Source organism: Mizuhopecten yessoensis, unplaced genomic scaffold (genome assembly GCF_002113885.1).
Source record: "Mizuhopecten yessoensis strain PY_sf001 unplaced genomic scaffold, ASM211388v2 scaffold11109, whole genome shotgun sequence".
Lineage (NCBI taxonomy): Eukaryota > Metazoa > Mollusca > Bivalvia > Pectinida > Pectinidae > Mizuhopecten > Mizuhopecten yessoensis.
In genome coordinates, this window is record NW_018408884.1 from 304,793 (window position 1) to 323,433 (window position 18,641).

Genomic DNA, 18,641 nt, shown 5'->3' on the forward strand with positions numbered 1-18,641 from the left:
TAAATTAGATTCTTAACTTATTAGCTTCAAAAATATATTTACCAAGTTGACATAATTCCTTAGTATTGTTAACACACAATAATTGTATAAATTTAAACATGGATGGCTTTTTCCAGTAGTACTTTTTAATAAGGCGACTTCTTAAGTTTTGGTAGGTTTTACATATCAGAATAAAATGGTATTCATCTTCGACTTCTGTAGCCGAATTACAGTTCGTACAATATCTCTGTTCTCGAATAACGTTGCGATATCTACCGGTCTCGATTGCTAATGAATGTGCAGACATTCGTAACTTTGTTAGACTAATTCTATAATTCTTAGGAATATATTTGGTTAAATAATACTGAATGGAAAAGTGGTCTACGATACACTTGTATAAAAAACACTTAGAGGAAGTCTCTAGTAAACCTCTTAAATGTTGTTGGCCTTGGTCAAAAATTCTTTGACGAATAAGCGGTAAAATTAATTTAACATTAGTCGACGATTGGCTTAACCATACATCACCAAAGCCCAAAGCAAATAATTCATTTTTTACATGGTGTACCCAGTTAAAGCAAGTACATGTAATCTGTTTTGATAAAAAAGAATATGCACAGTTCAGAATACAATTTTTCGAGTCGAGTAACTTAAACCAATACTTAATGATTCTGTATTTTCTGATACATTCTAAAGGCAAGCGACCAAGTTCGAAATATACCATTGCATTACATGTGGATTTTTTAACTTTGAGGAGTCTCTTACAGAAATTCAAGTGCACATTCTCAATGTCTATTCCTTTTATGGATCCCCATACTTCACATGCGTAACTTAATATGCTAATAACATATGTATCGAACAAATGTAACATGGTCTTAAAATTAAGACTAAGATTGGAGCATTTTGATAATAAAGCAAACATAGCTTTACGACCTTGGTCAGCTAATTGTTTCTGAATACTATTGAACTTATTGTTAAACTTAAATTGCACACCTAGGTATGTAAATTGATCAACACAACTAACCGTTTTGCCATTATAAAACCAAATTTCATTATTTCGAACTTTCCCGCCTTTTCGAAAAACCACAATTTTTGTCTTATCAATATTGACAGTTAATTTCCATTTCTCAGAATAACTAGCGAGATTATCCAACAGTTCCTGTAAACCCTCAACCGTCTCCGATAACAACACTAAATCGTCTGCGTATAGCATAAGAAATAAGCTTAATTCTCCAAAGGTATAATAGCTACTACAATTCGAGATAAAAAACGATTCAAAATCATTCACATACATGGAAAAAAGTATCGGAGACAGAATTTCCCCTTGCAATAATCCGATATCATTATCAAAAAAGTCTGATAAGCAGCCTTTGAATTTCACACAAGACCTAACATGATTATATATAGACTTGATGACTTGCAGCAGCTTCCCTCTTACTCCCAACTTCGATAACTTATACCACAAGTTGATCCTATCAACGTAGTCGAACGCCTTTCTAAAATCCACGAAACAACAATATAGACGTTTATTTTCACTAAAAGATTTTGTAATAACTGAATGCAGAGCGAAAACGGCATCAACAGTGCTAAGACCAGGACGAAAACCAAACTGTGCGTCAGTAATAATATCATAAGACTCCGACCATTTTACCAACCTCGTATTCAAAATTGATGTAAACAGTTTGCCTAGACAACTTACCAAACTAATACCTCTAAAATTGTTAGGGTCACTTTTATCTCCTTTCTTATGAACTGGCGTAATAACAGCTATAGACCATTCGGAGGGAAAACATCCAGAATTAAAAATGCCATTAAATAGTACACTCAAAACAGGCAATAGTACATTTTTACCAACTACGAAACATTCATTTAAAATTCCATCAAGTCCATGTGATTTACCCCGTTTCAGGTTACCTATCGCTTTAGCTATCTCATACACCGTAATAGGACAGTCTAATTCATCATAAATTGGAATAGAGTTATCATTGGAATTAAATTCACCTCTATTTTCTGTTACATCTGAATTATTAACATTCTCAGATGACAAAGTCTTAAAATGGTCGTACAAATTATCCATACTCATTTGAGGTCCAGCTGCTTTAGGCGACGAGAATCTCTTATAAAATTGTCTCGGATTATACTTTCTTAGTTGATCAAGCATATCACCTTCATATTTCATGTACATTCTTTTTTTCTTTGCTTCTGCTGCTTTGTACAATCTTTTCTTATTAATTAAATTGTTATGATTCTCTACAGACTTAGAACTATTAAACAAACTCAATGCATTTTTATAATTATTCCATACATGTTTCAAATCGGGGTCAAACCATGGTTTGTCCTCGGATATACCTGTATCATACCTAACTTGTTTATTTACCTGGTCTCGCCCCATTGCTCCCGCACGCTTGTCGTTCCTGTGTGTACTCGGTCGCGAGAGAAAGGGGTCCATTGCTCGAAGCAATACGTTTGAAAATCGCGTAACGCAATCATCCATATCATTTTGGGTAACATCTTCCGATAGTATAACCGACTCGTTAATATCGTTTTGATTCGTTGAGAGTACATCTAAAAAGCTTACCTTGCCTTCGTCATTCCATCGATAAGTAGGTCGCTCGTTACCTGTCGGTTCACACACGTGTGTATCATCATTATCGACCAATGAAAAACGCGTTCGTATTTGCACGTGCAGTGGGGCGTGGTCAGATAACACATTGAAATTGCCAACAATAAACTGTTTAACACAATACAATAAACATGGACTCGCAATCAAATAATCAATAACACTCATTCCATTATGGCCACAATATGTATAGTCATTTGAATACTTATTTAAATCTCTTCCGTTATAGATACGCAAACAACTCGCCTTACATAATTCTATAAGTCGGTTTCCAAAATGATTTACCACTGTGTCGGGGTTAACCCTATCAGTATAATAATCATCAGAGACATATGAAAACAAATCAGAAAGCTGACATTTAACACTGTCGTGAATAATATCATATTTTACATAATCACATACATTACTGGTACGACTGTTAAAATCTCCCAACAACATAATATCACCCTTTCGGGAATATTGACTTATACCATATTCCAATTCAAAAAATAAATCACAGTTATACTGGTTATAGAATTGGGAATTGGAAGGTGGAATATAGACACATGCCAGGTACACATCATTTCCTTGACCAATAAGACTTTTATCAATTTTTAGCCAAACTATAGAGTCACATATAATTTCACAAACTGAAATATATTTAGTTAAATTTGATTTAATCATAATTAACATGCCACCTCCTTGGGAATGTGTAGTACGTTTTCTAGGTATTACATAGGTAGAGTAACCTTCAATATCAACTTGGTAGTCATTTGTTATCCAACATTCTGTCAAAAATACAAGATTATATGTTTTAATAAAATTTTGAAATTGTTTAGATTTTAATTTATTGTCCAATCCACCATTAATGTTCCATGACAGTACATTTAGAGTATTTGAAATACTCTCATTCTCATCACTGTCCTAATTTGTACTGGACTGACGTCCTCGGCCTTTAGGCTTGTCCCGTCCCGTGGGGGTCCCCTTCCCGGCCGCGGCCGCGGCCGCGGAAAGGTCCGGTACTGGTCCATCATACACTTTATCGTTTATAAAAAGTTTATCCCTAATAATCACCGCCTTTTTGTTCTCGTTTCTCGCTTTCTTACACACTGGCCATAGCCTCTTCCGCGCATCCTGAACCTCTTTCGGAAACTGGTCGGAAATAAAAATATCTGTCCCTTTTAGTTTCTTTGCATTACGTTTTACAAGCTCCTTTTGTTGGTACATATTAAATTTGGCTACGATGGGCCTAGTCTTCCCCTCCTTCTTCTCCCCTATCCGGTGTGCCCTGTCGATGATCACATTTTCACTTATACCGAGTTTGTCATGCGCGATCCAATTTACATTGGCAATGCAGTCTTCAGTCGGTACTCTCACTTCAACACCACTTTCGTTTACTACTGTGTCAAAGTCGGGCGTGGCCTTTTCTTCTACCCCGAAAAATAAGAGATTGTCCCTCATGGACCTACACTTCAAATCTAGTATGTCGTCGGCAGCACGATTGATACTGGCCCTAATACCACTCATATCAGGGGCTAAATTTTCCTCAAATTTCTTATTTAGGAATTCCTGAGATTTCTCGACTTCCGCAACCCGGGATCTCAAATGTTTCACATCATTGTTTAACTCAAGAATACCCCGTTCGATGGTGTCTAATTTAGTAAGTTTGCTGGTCAACGCGTCGACTTTTGATATTAGACACTTGGCCCATGCCGGTGGTGTGTCCGATGAATTAGGTTGAATACCCATGGGTGGGGGGCCCGAAGGGGGGGATGACATACTCATCTGGTACGGAAAATTGTAATAATTACTGGCTGGCATCTGATTTTATTTTATTCTTTTATGAAAAGGCAATAAAGAAGAAATAAACAAAAATAAACAGTATTTGGAGGCCAGGGACGTAAAAATCCACTAGCCCGTCGCCCGGGGCTACCAGATTTTAAGCTTGGGCTAGTGAAATTTAGAGGCCCTATTATAGCCTAGGGCTAATGATTTTTTTAGGACAGTCATAACTAACAAAAATGCTCCTGTGCCATTCTATCATCATGAGGGAAACCAATCAACATTTTAAACCCATACATTTCTGGTAATGTTCACTATTATAACTGTGTTAGAACACATGCAGTCATTCACGCCGTATTGATGATCAATGTGGTGCAAAACGTTCTGTTGCCTTTCACACGTGTGCTTGGTGTGGTGTGGAAGTACTGGCACTCTTCACTACGTAAATAGCGTTGGAAGTCTATACTAACCACCAAAATGGCCCTCTTTTCAGCAAATCATTCTCAATTATTTGACTTCACCCTTTCACCACTGTAGACCATAATGGACTCATCCAGATTAATGCATGGTAGAGCCTACTAAAGTTACGTAGGGTTGAAAGGGTTAAGCGTGTGGGGTACAGAAATAAAGTTCCTCTCTCCAAAAGTCGTAAGTCTGCCATGTTTGTTTTTTATGCTTTCTAATACTGAAGCCAGTATCCAGACTGATTTTCAGGAAGGTTAAGACATTTTTGTTTGTTTAAGTTTCAATAATTTGTATGGCATTCAATTATTAAATAATAATTTGAAATGAATTTTACTTTGTTATCAAGGAAAACATATCCATCTGTGAATGAGATAAAGATAGTGTGATCATGTTGTCAACTTGATCCATTTTGTATATATTGGGCTAGCAGAATTTTATTTCGAACTAGTGAATTATTAGTGTCTACTAGTCCGGGCAAGTATCCTGAAATTTGTTTTTACACCCCGCAAAGCCTGGATTTTTTTTATGAAAATTGACTTGAATATAAACATCTCAAACAATATTTCTTTACTCATAGTATACATTTTGGCAGGGTATTTCCATTACCATCCCCCCTTGTAGAGGCTAGATCACTACTTTACTGAAATCACGGGCAAAAAATGGTTAAATTGTATGTAAATATTAATGTATTTTTGTGAAAATTTTACTTCAGTGCTTCATTCAAAGTGGCTTATGGTATTGGTTAATTAGTAAAAGGATTCATGTGTAGTTTAATTTGTATGGCAGGGTATTTCTATGGTTGTGCCTGATTTTAGAAGCTTAAGAATAATTTGTTTCTGAAAATAATAAAACAAATTGTTATGAATCAAATAAATTCATTTCTTTAGTAGAAATTTTCATTTCATATTGTTAGGCTTCTATACAGTTTAAAATTCAAAGTTTGGTTTACTAAAAAAAATAATTTTTAAACAACATACAAATAATTATTAGAAAAAGTAATAAAATGTGACCGAGGGAGATAATTAATTCTAGTACCGATCAAAAGTATTTAGTTTAAGGTCATACCCTTAGCCCTTTCACCACTGTAGACCATAATGGACTCATCCAGATCAATGCACAGTAAGAGTCTACTAAAGTTACATAGGGGTGAAAGGGTTAAGGAAAGGAGTACATAATTCCAAACATAAACAGAGCTATTAAGATTATTGGACAATGTTAAGAAAACTTACTAAGGGAGATAATTCCAAAACAAATCATGTTTAATGTCATGTCGAGTATTTCTGTAACACAAAGAACCATGTATCGTTAAATGGTACGCTCAGCATTTTGTAAGATGTTGCATCTTTCTGCACTTTTTATGTTTGTGTTGAATACACTTGACCATCACATAGGAAGCCAGAGATTTGACCTTTCTTTGGTCTAAAAAAATGACTCGGTACCCTCCTAAATTAATACTGAATTAATTTTACTTCATCGCAATTGTCCTGTTTTAATGGATATTTGTCCTGTTTTAATGGATATTTGTCCTGTTTTAATGGATATTTGTCCTGTTTTAATGGATATTTGTCTTGTCCTGTTTTAATGGATATTTGTCCTGTTTTAATGGATATTTGTCCTGTTTTAATGGATATTTGTGTATTTCCAGGCTCCACAGGGACCTCCTCCTCCATATTCTGCATCAGGAGGCGGACCCAAGAGAGGACATCGGCCCGAGGATAAGAAAAACTTCAAAAAGGCCAAAGCCGTGGAGAAGAAAGTGTGACCCTGATCGTGAATCATAACTATTCTTAGGAGACTTTTGATTGGCTGCTCTAGAGACTTGTTACAGTAGTTTTCATCGTCTGAAGAAGAGAAAATGTTATATTAGTTTTGATTGGCTGAGGACATTTATAATATTGATTTTGATAAGTTGATGAAAAAGTATCAATAACCTTTCTCATTGGCTTGTTTAGTGACCTGTAACTTGTTTTTTTATTGGCTGAAGTTGAGAAGATGAAACTTTAGTTTTGATTGGCTGATGACATTTATGAAACATAGAATTTGAATGGCTGATGAGGAAGTATTAAACAAGTTTATTCATTGGTTGAGGAAGAAAACTTGTTAAATATTGAACATGTAACGATGAATGTGATTGGCTGATGTAGTGGTGGTATATTCAGTGGAGATATTTTGTGATATGGTTTGGGGAGTCCATGAATACTCCAGAAATAAAATCCCAGGTTATAATCCATATATATAGAATAAAACTCCAGGTTATAATCCATATATATAGGATAAAACTCCAGGTTATAATCCATATATATAGGATCTTACACGAGTTTCCATTTCATATGAGAAATTACGAAATGAGTCCTAAGAACTTTTCAGTTTAGTTATTAAGCCTCTGGCAAGCGAAAATGAAAAATTTGTGACGAGCTTCATAAATTTCATATGAAATGAAAACGAGTGTAAGATACTTTTTATCACATAATCAAGATTTGTGTCATTTGATCGTGTGAAATGACAATTTTCATGCAACCTTGAAATGTAAAAAGCCACCATTTTGACTCCAGTGCATAAGTCTGACGTCATGTACTTATGTACTAGGCGTGACGTCACAATTGAAACGATGTAAACTTTCAACCAATCACAGGGCTGATAGGTCATACAACATGGGTATAATACGCCAAAAAATTATGACATGGGTATATATTCCCTGGATAACACTGTACATTATGTGATAAAGCATTGTTGACTCTCTGCATGTAAATTCTGCTTGATTATGATGTGCGGTACTGCTGTGCTCAGCGGCCATGCTTTGTAATCAAGCTCAAAATAGAATTTGAAAATATTGATAATTGATGTCTTGTTTGTTATAACCAGAATTTTCTTATTTTAATGTTTTCTGTCGGCAAATATTTTCAGTGCATTCAGATTTTCTTATTTTAATGTTTTCTGTCGTCAAATATTTTTAGTGCATTGGGATTTTCTTATTTTAATGTTTTCTGTGATCAAATATTTTCAGTGCTTTCAGATGTTTGATCAAACATAATTCTGAACTCCAAATTGAAAAGTAGTGCAAAAGGAAAAACACAGGAAAAGTTTACGAATCAGAGTTCCACCGCCTTGCTTTTGTTTGATGAATACCAAATTTAAACCATGGTAAAATATCCGAACTGATGGTAACCTCAGTGTTTTTAGATTTTTGGTACGAGGTGAATATGAGGTATCATTGTCACTACAGAAAGGGTAACAATTGTTCAAAGATTACTTCCTGTTTTAACTTAAGGCTACATGCTACCTTACTATGAAACTCATTGCTTTTTTCCAAAAGAGTTTCAAACAATAAGTTAGTTTGTGGAAAGAGTAGTTAGGTGTAGCAACCATCAAAGGTTAAAGGTTAAGATTAGGGTAATGTAAATAACAAAGGTCAAAGGTTAAGTTAATGTAAATAACAAAAGTCAAAGGTTAAGGTAATGTTAATAACATAACTATGCCTTTTTTCTGTAATTGGACATGCATCTTTAAGCAGGATGAAGGATAAAACTGTTCAATAAACCAGGAAATTATTTTTTCTGATTATTTTCCACCAAACAAACATTTTGCATATTGTGTGGTTTAAATCTTTGCAAGTAAAATAAAACTTGCAATACCGGTATATTGACTTGCAATACCGGTATATTGACTTTCAAATATATATAAATTTGACGGTTCTTTGTTGGCTTAAGTTGTAGAACCTGACATAAAGTTCAGTTAAGGCTTTATGCTACCTTACTCTTTTCTACATAACTATTCAAAAGAGTTCCACAGCGCCAAACATTTCTTTTTTGACTGGTACGTGGAATTAAATGCCTTGTTAACACTTATTGGCTATTAGATAATATTAATTTGAAGTTTCAAGGTAGGTAACTCTTACACAAATCAGATTTAAATTGGGTAAGATTGCACATGTCCTAAAATGCTTGCCTTTTAATCTGGGTGTGGATATGACATTGAGTTACAGTAATGAAAAGTATCTGTTTGTACAATTCGCAAGGTATCTGTAAATTCCTTTTTCTGTTTTTTTCTCTCACTATTGTGAATGAGAGAAAGTAAAAAATAGCTAGCCTTTAGTGTGAGATATATGTATGTCAGAAATCAAACACAATTACCCCCATTCACTGGAATAGGTTCTTCCTGTAGAATGTGTTAAACCTAAACCATTGTGAATCTGGGTATGAAAAGAATTGCGTTATCGATCGCTGATTGAAATCTGCTTGGTGTTTTGTTTGGGTTAAAATTGAGGAGCTAAACTTAAGGATTTTTTTTAATGAAATTGCGTACTTCAGATAACTTCTAAATGGACTTTTAAAATAATTTTTAAACAACATTCATATAATTATTAGAAAAAGTAATAATATGTGACCAAGGGAGATAATTAATTCCGGTAGCGATCAAAAGTATTAAGTTTAAGTTATCATACCCTTAACCCTTTCACCACTGTAGACCATAATGGACTCAGCCAGATCAATGCATGGTAGAGTTTACTTAAGTTACATAGGGGTGGAAGGGTTAAAATGGATTCTCCCTTATTTGTTTCTCATTTGATGAAGGTGTACCTGTCTATTCATTTAATATAAACAATTCAAGTTCAAAGTCAAATCCTTAAAAAATACAAATAATGGAAAAATAATTGGTTTTGTCCTATTACACGTGTATATTAGAAATAATTTTTTAAATTTCATTTGCAATAAAAAAATAAAAATTGCAATGAAAAATATTTTTATTATTTCCATTTTGATTTATTTGTCTTTCCAATTTTGTGTTCTGTATATCTTTCTTATTCATGATGTTTACCCAGTTTATGACATTAAACCTATTACCTCGTCATGATTATGCTCCCCTTATATCAGAAATTTAAATGATTTTAGAACTGAAACTAAAAAATGATATTCTTTGAATAAATAATGGTCTCTCTGATCACATTAAGTAAAATCATGTATTTCCCCCCGTAATATTTTTTACATTAAATTAGGTATGTTCCATTTTCAGATAAGGGAGGAGATAATTAATGATGAAGGGGAGTTTACTAGAGCACCTTACACCCCTTCTAATGCAAATGGATGCATGTTATATTTTAGGAGTCAGTGATTTCTGGTTCCAGTGAACAAATATTGTGTAACCCTTGAATATCTGTATATGAAGGGAGGTGATTTCTAAGCTCAAATGAGAAAAAGAAAATGATCTGAAATGGGTGGTAATCTGACAGTAAAGATCTGATAGGAGAGATAATGCTGATCTGAAAAGGGGAGGTAATCTAAAAGGCAATGGAGTGAAAATAAGAAAGTGAAGATTATCTAGATATGAAAGGGTATGTAAATAAGATATAAAAGGGAAGTAACCCGGATCATGAAGGGGAAATAACATTGATTATAAAGGGGAGGTAACCTTGATTTGATTATAAAGGGGAGGTAACCTTGATTATAAACGGGAAGTAACCTAGATCATAAAAGGGAAGTAACCTAGATCATAAAGGGGAAGTAACCTTGATTATAAGGCAGTTGAGGTTCAAGTTGGAAATTTCTAAATATTGAAGGTTTATTAAGATAGGAAAGGGGAAGTAATTTAGGTTTGAAAAGAGAAATAATGTAGATCTGAAAACAGAGGTAATCAAGATAATCTGTCTAGGGTGATTGATGTTACCCGGAGAAAGAGCAGCTGTGTGTATAAGGGAGGAAGTATTACATTTTATTGTTACAGTACTTTGTGAACTACAGCAGGTGAAATTTAGAAATATATGGTCAATTTTAATATAAAAAATCTGTCATTAAGTTTTGTAGCAAAACTGAGAAATGTTTAAATCTAATGCTTTGAATAGAAATATGTTTAGTTCAATAATTGCGCTTGTAAGTGTTGTTTTACCTTTGGATTCTGTTAATAGGGTGTAAAACACATACAGACAAAAAATGATTCACCAAGAAATCTCATTACATTGCCAATGTTTGAATCGTAATGAGGGAGGCATTTTTAAGAAATATTTAGGGTAAAAGAGTACTTAAAATGCATTGACGGTATGTCAAGTGGCAGTAAGTGAGGGGGCAGTCACTAAGGCGGCAGTAAGTGAGGGGTGTTGTATTGTGGTTTAACTGTAGTTTCTTTGCTATATTATCAACCTGTTTCTACATTCGCTTGTAAATAATCATTGCTGTTAAATATTTTTTTCTTGTATAAAAGTTTATCATCATTGTTTATAGAGGTACAGACGGGGAGAAAACATTCTGGAGATCGAGACTTGTTTGTGAGATACTTGTATGTCTAAAAATTGGAAAACAAACTTCAAGGGTTTCCTAGATCAGTTTTTGGTAAATTCTTTCAAACATTCTTTTTTCATACCACAAATCATTCTGAGAAATTTATTTTGAGTTCTTCCTTTGATCTGTGTTCTTAATGGAGACCTTATCTTGATGAACATTTTGCTAAAATTGCGTTTTTGCATTGACCATATATTTCTAATAGCTTCTGTTCTAGCTTTGTATATTTTATGAGTATTTAAAGGAAATATGATTTGAGAAGTATGAGAGTGATATATAAGACACAAGCTTTCAAAATCATATATGTACATTATCATAGTAAGTGGAAGTTGTGATGCGATACTAAATTTTACATATGAAAAGTGAATCATCAGTTTGTAAATGTATTTTTATAAATTTATCATTACACTGTATTTAAGATTTTGAGTCATGTGTGAATAACATAAATATTAGTTATGCTGCTTAGTAAATTAATTTGAAAATTTGCATATTCAATTTTGAATTAACCAAACATTTGCATATTCATTAATGAATTCAAATGTTTGCATATTCATGAGTAAATTGAATTCATATATTGACATGCATATTCATGAGTAAATTAATTTAGATATTTGCATATCTATGTGTTCATGTACATACTCCCCCATTTTCAAATTTTAATCATTAACATATAGTATGTGTATGTATAAAATGTTGAAGGAGGTAATTTATGATTGCTTACAAGGGAAATAACTCTATTTAGCATGAAGAACATGATTGCTTTGTTACGATGGTTAAACAGGGGAGATAAGTAGATACGTTTATAGTTCCCTGTTAGATGCACTGTATTATTTGGGGATATTTTATGCAAGAAATAATTGAAATAATTGCACACCATATTTTCACATTTTGTCTTACGTTTAAAACTTTCATTTTTGTTTATCTCATGAATGAATGTTTTAACTTAACTTCATAATTCTAACCCTTTCATCATTGTAGACCATAATGGACTCATCTAGATGAATGTATGGTAGAGTCTACTCCAGTTACCTAGGGGTGAAAGGGTTAATTGACAAACTGCTTTCATGATTAAGATTCCTTTTTGGTCTTGAACGTTCCCTAGATTTGTTGTTATTTAAAACTCTTCAAAACCTTTTTTTTTTAATTTCACATTTTTGTTTATTTTGAACACAAGTAGACATAGTTGATTTGACAATATTTGGATAGTATTATTGTCTTCACAAAAAGACATTTTATACACTGTGCCATATAGAAGATCAGGGGACTTAACTTTTACAATACTTATAATCCTGGAACATATTTGTAGGGTGATAATTTCTCTCCACACCTGAACACACACACACCTGTCCTAAATACCCACTTGTTGTAAGACCTGAAGACCAACAAATTCGTGAGATGTATGTTTTGGCTTATTTTTTCAGGCCACTCATATAATGAAAAGGAAACATTCAATATTAGATAAAAACGCTGTACAATGAAATTCATCAAAGTGTTTGATTACCTTTGTGAGTATGATTAGGGCTATGCTTTCTGGGATTTTGGATAATTTCCCTCGGTGACACTCACAAAAATACTGATATTTTCAAATTTAATGTAAAAAAAATTGAATATTTTTTTTTTTGCTAAATAATGTAATTAAAATTTAACTATGAATCTCTTTCAACTTCCTGTTTTCACGTACATTTTGTATGTCTATTGATCAGAAGTAAGCTGTCATAAAGATTCCAATTTCCTTTATAAACGGTAATAGTGAAGTGTTCACAAATTATTTGAATGTAGAAATCTACTCCCCTCACAAATGTATGTGATATCGAATACCTCCGAGGGACATACATGATTTACGGTCCACGTAGGGGGAAAACCCCAGACAAGAACAAACACAGCATTATGTACTATATATACAGGTAATTAGAATTTTAATAAAGCTTCAAATTAGAAATTAAGAAAATAGTCAGAAACTGCATAACAATAATATATATAGTTGCAATTATATTTTAATGATATATTTTCACGACGGTGGCAGGAATGGTCACAGGAACAGGGACAAAGATAGCACTATGTTTCATCCTATCAACTTGTAAATTTAGTTTGAATACACCTGTGAATTTAACCTGCCAAAATGGTCAAAAACTGGATGACAACTACAGTCAAACTTCAATAAATCAAACTTCTAATTTCTCAACGTGTTGAACTTTTACAAATATTTTGATTTTTTTCCCTTATATTACACTACTGATATTTCATTGATAAATCTAACTTTATTTGTCAAATTTCTTATTGTTTCGAATTATAATCAAGATATGATTGTAAGGAAAGAATGGAAAATTACAAAAACTACATTGAAGTATTTACCAGAATAATAACCAGAACGAGAACGTTGAAATGTCCTGCGGTTGTTACAACACATTACCATGCAAACTGCAGTGTATAAACACATGTACAAATATTTTCCCAAATACTTCAAATCCAATATTTATAGATTTTATATTAAATATCTGCCTGCGTTCCACCACTTAACAATCAGATTCGGTCAACTGCAGTATATACTGGACCTCAAATGTTAAAGTTCAACATTTGCTATGTTTCAATTTTTCCCTGATGGTCCCTGAAAATTTGAGGCATCAAAGTTTGACTGTATTATATTTTCATGTCATTGACACAAATTTAACATAAATTACATATGTTTAAATCATTCATCCCTGAAATTTCATAATGAACTCTTCCAACCTTTGAATTGGAAGAGTTAAAATGTGTCTTCAGGGGTGAATGAGTTAAGCCATTGCAATCGTATTTAAGGGAAAGTATGATTATTGGAAAAGCTTCACAGGGGCTTGGCTTAAGCTTTGACCCGGTTGTCGGGGCCACGGGGGCCAAGTTGTTAAGGCGTCTGAAATTCTACTACCACTGGGTCGCCTGTTAAAGGCCTATGTGGGACAGTCGCCAGGTACTGGCCGCAGGTCGGTGCTTTTTCTCTGGGAACTCCAGGGTTTTCTTCCACCCCCCAAACCTGGCACGTCCTGAAATGGCCAGAGCTATTAATAGGACGTAAAACACAAACAAACTAAATTGACCTAGTTGTAAGCTTTATAAAAAAACACTTGTTGAAGTAAGAAAAAATCTTCATTTGATTGCCATAAAATGTCATGGAAATGTAGGACATTTTTATGTAACTAGAAATTGTCATTATATTTATATGAACTGATACCTGTACAGCAATGGAGGTATCTAAGGTTCTCCTGTACAGCAATGGAGGTATCTAAGGTTCTGTGATACACATATCTTTTCTGCACCCCTGAAGTGTAATAAAACAATCAAAGACGTGCACGATGATACACGTAGACTTGTCAGATGTCTTTGATGAAGGTCAAAGGAATAGTGTAACAGCAGCATAACAATAAAAAAAACTGGCAGGTTTTGAATTTGGTTGTAATTCCTCACCTCCTCAGAGGACAGGTATCGGCCTAGCCATTGGTCAGGTTTCTATATCTGGAACCAATCAAAAAGCTTACCTGGTACAGCAAGCCTTCGACTTTGTCATGATGTATTCCAGTAGGGAAGATAAGCTATGTGTATCAGGAGCGAAACCTACAGATTTCCAGGATGTTGTAGTATTGTAGAATTTTTGTACAAAGTTGGAAATAGTATTTTATATAATGAACAAAGGTAAACAAACAAGAAAGCTAACCAAGTAAATCTCACAGTTATACTGAACCATGGAAATAATTTTTTTCGAGTCAAATATTCACCCTTTACTGATAAAACCTATGTTTTCTCAGAGTGCTAACTTCCCCTATAATATAATATATATTTGCCCTCATCATCTGAAATTCTGTTAGCACTAGCCCTCCATTATTGGATCGCTGCCTACATAGGGCAGTCGCCAGGTACTGGCCGTAGGTTGGTGGTTTTTCTCCGGGAACTCCGGATTTCCTCCACCACCAAAACCTGGCACGTATTTAAATGACAATATATAGCTGTTAATAGGACGTAAAACACAAACCAACCAACATTATTTATAAAAGTTGAATTGTGTTTTTATAAACAAGCGACGGACTATTCTAGTCGATGAACTGTTCTACTGATCTAAGATGGATGCCACATCATCATTGAAGCGAGCCGTTATTGAATTTCCTATCAGTTTCACTTTAAATGCAGTGTGTACAGGTCAACATGTATGTTTTATTATAACAGGAAATGTTTTCACTTTTTAAGAAATTAATTTTCAGTGTAACTCAAGAAACTATCACTGAGTAAGAAAAATGTACATGTTGACCATTATATGGTAAAATATATATATATATGTTGATTTGATAAAGGTGAAGGTCCTTTTCACGTCAGTAAAACCTCCGGCAGTCCTGCAGAGGCATGCTTTGTGAACATTATATGTATATTTAAAGACATTCTTGTTTCAGTTACTATCAAAATGTTATTAAATCCGTTTATATACTAACTCATTCATCCCCGAAGACACATTTGAACCCTTCCAATTCAAAGGTTGGAATAGTTCATTATAAAATTTCAGGGGTGGATGAGATAAGAAAATATAGTTTTGTGCAGGAAACAAAAGTGTCTTAATGCATCGATTTTTAAAGTCATATTTAGACTCTTCCAAATCCATGAATTGGGCAGTCTATTGTTAAAATCTAGGGGTTACAATCAATATGGGAACTTTACTTATCTTTTATTGAGAACGTTTTGATTTCATTTCTGCTAACATCATTGCCTGTTTTTTTAATTATAACTGACTTGATGATTTTTGCACACTGTACGTGAGTTGACCTGCAATACAGATCTGACAAGTTGTACTTATTGTGTTGTTGTTTTGTTATATCTGGCTTGATGATTTTCGCACACTGTACGCGACTTAATGACCTGTGATTCCTAAAGTCATATTTTGACTCTTTCAAATCCATGATTTGGGACAGTCTATTGTTAAAATCGAGGGGTTACAAGTTCTTCTTATTCTGTTGATTGTTTTCTTGAACAGTTTTGCCAGATTTTTTCTATCCGAAAAAAATATCAATGTACTTTGAAGATATGTTACAGGCAAAGGGTTCCAATGTTCCAGTTAATATTCCTGATGTAACAGCCGAGCACTTTTATATGCTACTCACATTTTGCTAAGGATCACTTATATTTTGAAAAAAAAATCAAAAGGTTAGAAAGGAAATTTTATTTTCCTTCAGTACTGTTATGGGCAAATATGTTAGCGTTCCAAATCGTCCTGTGTGGGTGTGTTCAGTCAACCTTAAAAGTGTGTGCACGCTTTTCCATGTGTACATCTCTTTCAAAAGCTAAGCTAGGCTAAGTAAGGCGTTGTTCAAATTGTTAAGGAAATCAATTTGATGAATATTCTTTGCGTGTTTTTGTTTTGATATGGCACAAAGACGAACCAGACAACGGTTAATTAACGGTGAAATGAATAGGGGCAGCGAAATGCTGCAAGCTAGCATGTCTCAATGTCAGGTTGCAGCAGACCTTAGGGTGTCTCAAAGCGTGGTGGCAAGAATGTGGAATCGTTTCCAAGCTAAAAGAAACCCTTCCAGGCGTCATGCTGGAGGTCGTTCTAGGGCTATAATGCAGGGCCAAGACCGATTTTTAGCTCACCTGGTCCGAAGGACCAAGGTGAGCTTATGCAATACTGCAGCGTCCGTCGTCCGTCAACTTTACACTACTTATCATGAACCACTGATTGAATTTTAACAAAATTTGGTGTGGAGCATCCTTGGGTGAAAGAGAACCAATTTTGTATAAATGGTGGGTCTGGCCCCCCAGGGGCCTGAGGGGCGGGGCCCAATAGGGGAAACATAGCAAATTATTCTTTAAAATCCCTCTTCTTCTGTATGAATGAAAGGATTTGGTCCATATTTGGTCAGAAGCATCCTTGAGGGAAGGGGAACAAAGTTTGTGTAAATGGTGGGTCTGGTCCCCCCAGGGGCTGAGGGGCGGGGCCCAATAGGGGAAATATAGCAAATTCTTTAAAATCCTTTTTTTCTGTAGGAATGAAAGGATTTATTCCATATTTAGTCTGAAACATTCTTGGGTGAAGGGGAAGCAATTTTGTATACCCCGTGGATCTGGCCCCCCCAGGTGCCTGAGCGGCGGGGCCCAATAGGGGAAACATAGCAAATTATTCTTTAAAATCCTTCTTCTGTAGGAATGAAAGGATTTGGTCCATATTTGGTCTGAAGCATCTTTGGGTGGAGGGGATCCAATTTTGTATAAATCAAGGGTCTGGCCCCTCTGTAGGCAGAGAGGCGGGGCCCAATAGGGAAAATAGAGGTAAAACCTTTGAAATCCTTCTTCTACCATAGGGATTAAGAGATTTTATCCTAATTTAGTCTGGAGCATCCTTGGGCCAAGGGGACTCAATTTTGTATTAGCAGTAGGTGTGGTCTCCAAGGGGGGGGGGGGGGGGGGGCAGAAGGGCGGGGCCCAATAGGAGAAATAGGGGTAAAACCTTCAAAATCCTTCTCAGACCATCGGGATTAATGGATTTTATCCTTATTTAGTGTGGAGCATCCTTGGGTGGCAGTGACTCAATTTTGTATAATTGGTGGGTATGACCCCCGTAGGGGAATAGGGGTGGTGCTCTGTTTGAAGTTTGTTCTCGCTATATCTCAAGTACTGGATGGATCTTTCTGAAATTTCATACGTACTTACAGCACCTACCATGGAGTGCTATATCTTACTTCATACCAATTACTTTAATTATATTCAAGCGAGCGATACAGGCCCTCTGGGCCTCTTGTTCCTCATACAGGCACAACACCACAGGTTCCAGACTGCCACAGCTTTACGAAATGACCTCCTAATGCTTCTTGTACCCGGGTAGCCACTCAGACAGTAAGGAACCTTCTTCATGATGCTCGGGTTTAAAGTCACGTACACCAGTAATACAAGTTCCCTTAACTGCCCGCCATGTTAGGCACCGATCAGATTGGGCCCAAGCTCACAGCACTTTGACTCCTCAGGAATGGGAACCGGTTCTTTTTACTGACGAGTCCAGATTCTGTCTCGACGTCACCAACAGGTTCGTTAGAGTATGGAAACAACTTGGGGAGAGGTTCCACACCATCACTGAACCTCCGCCATATCGGTCATGTTCCACAACGTAATTGCGATTTTTGGAATTTTCGCATTCTGATGAATTAAAAGAACAATCAATTTTTCAAAAACAAACTCAGTATACCCGGTAAACCAAATAAAATATTTATTTTCACATATGTCCAAAAATAAAAGTGATTCTTAGCAAAATATGAGTAGTATATAAACGAAGTGTATGGCCTACCTGGGGACAGGGGTATAGGGCTCTATTGGGGAACATTTAAATCTTAAAACAATACTACCACACCACTAAAGGAGTTTGGCACAACAATGGTCTGGAGCGATCCTGGGCCAAGAGGATTCAATGTTAGAAATATGGAGCGTGTAGTCATCCCTGGGAGTATAAACATAGACTGGCGGGCCAATTATGAGGTCAAATATTTGGCAAATTTTCTAATGGGTGAAGCTGTTATATGGTGTGAGCAGCAAAAGGGACCTGGTCG

At 35.1% G+C, this 18,641-nt stretch overlaps 1 protein-coding gene across 2 annotated transcripts in view; it reads left to right on the forward strand.

Annotated features, from left to right (window-relative positions):
• Positions 1–7,289, forward strand: part of LOC110465949 (disintegrin and metalloproteinase domain-containing protein 10-like) — a 59,589-nt gene extending 52,300 nt beyond the window's left edge. Inside the window, exon 18 of one of the 2 annotated variants that reach the window (XM_021522160.1) lies at positions 6,468–7,289. In XM_021522160.1, the coding sequence (XP_021377835.1) occupies positions 6,468–6,584 (117 nt within the window). In that variant the 3' untranslated portion in view covers positions 6,585–7,289. The remainder of the gene's footprint in view (positions 1–6,467) is intronic. The other variant, XM_021522161.1, reaches the window with a different exon arrangement.
• Positions 7,290–18,641: the final 11,352 nt, after the last annotated feature.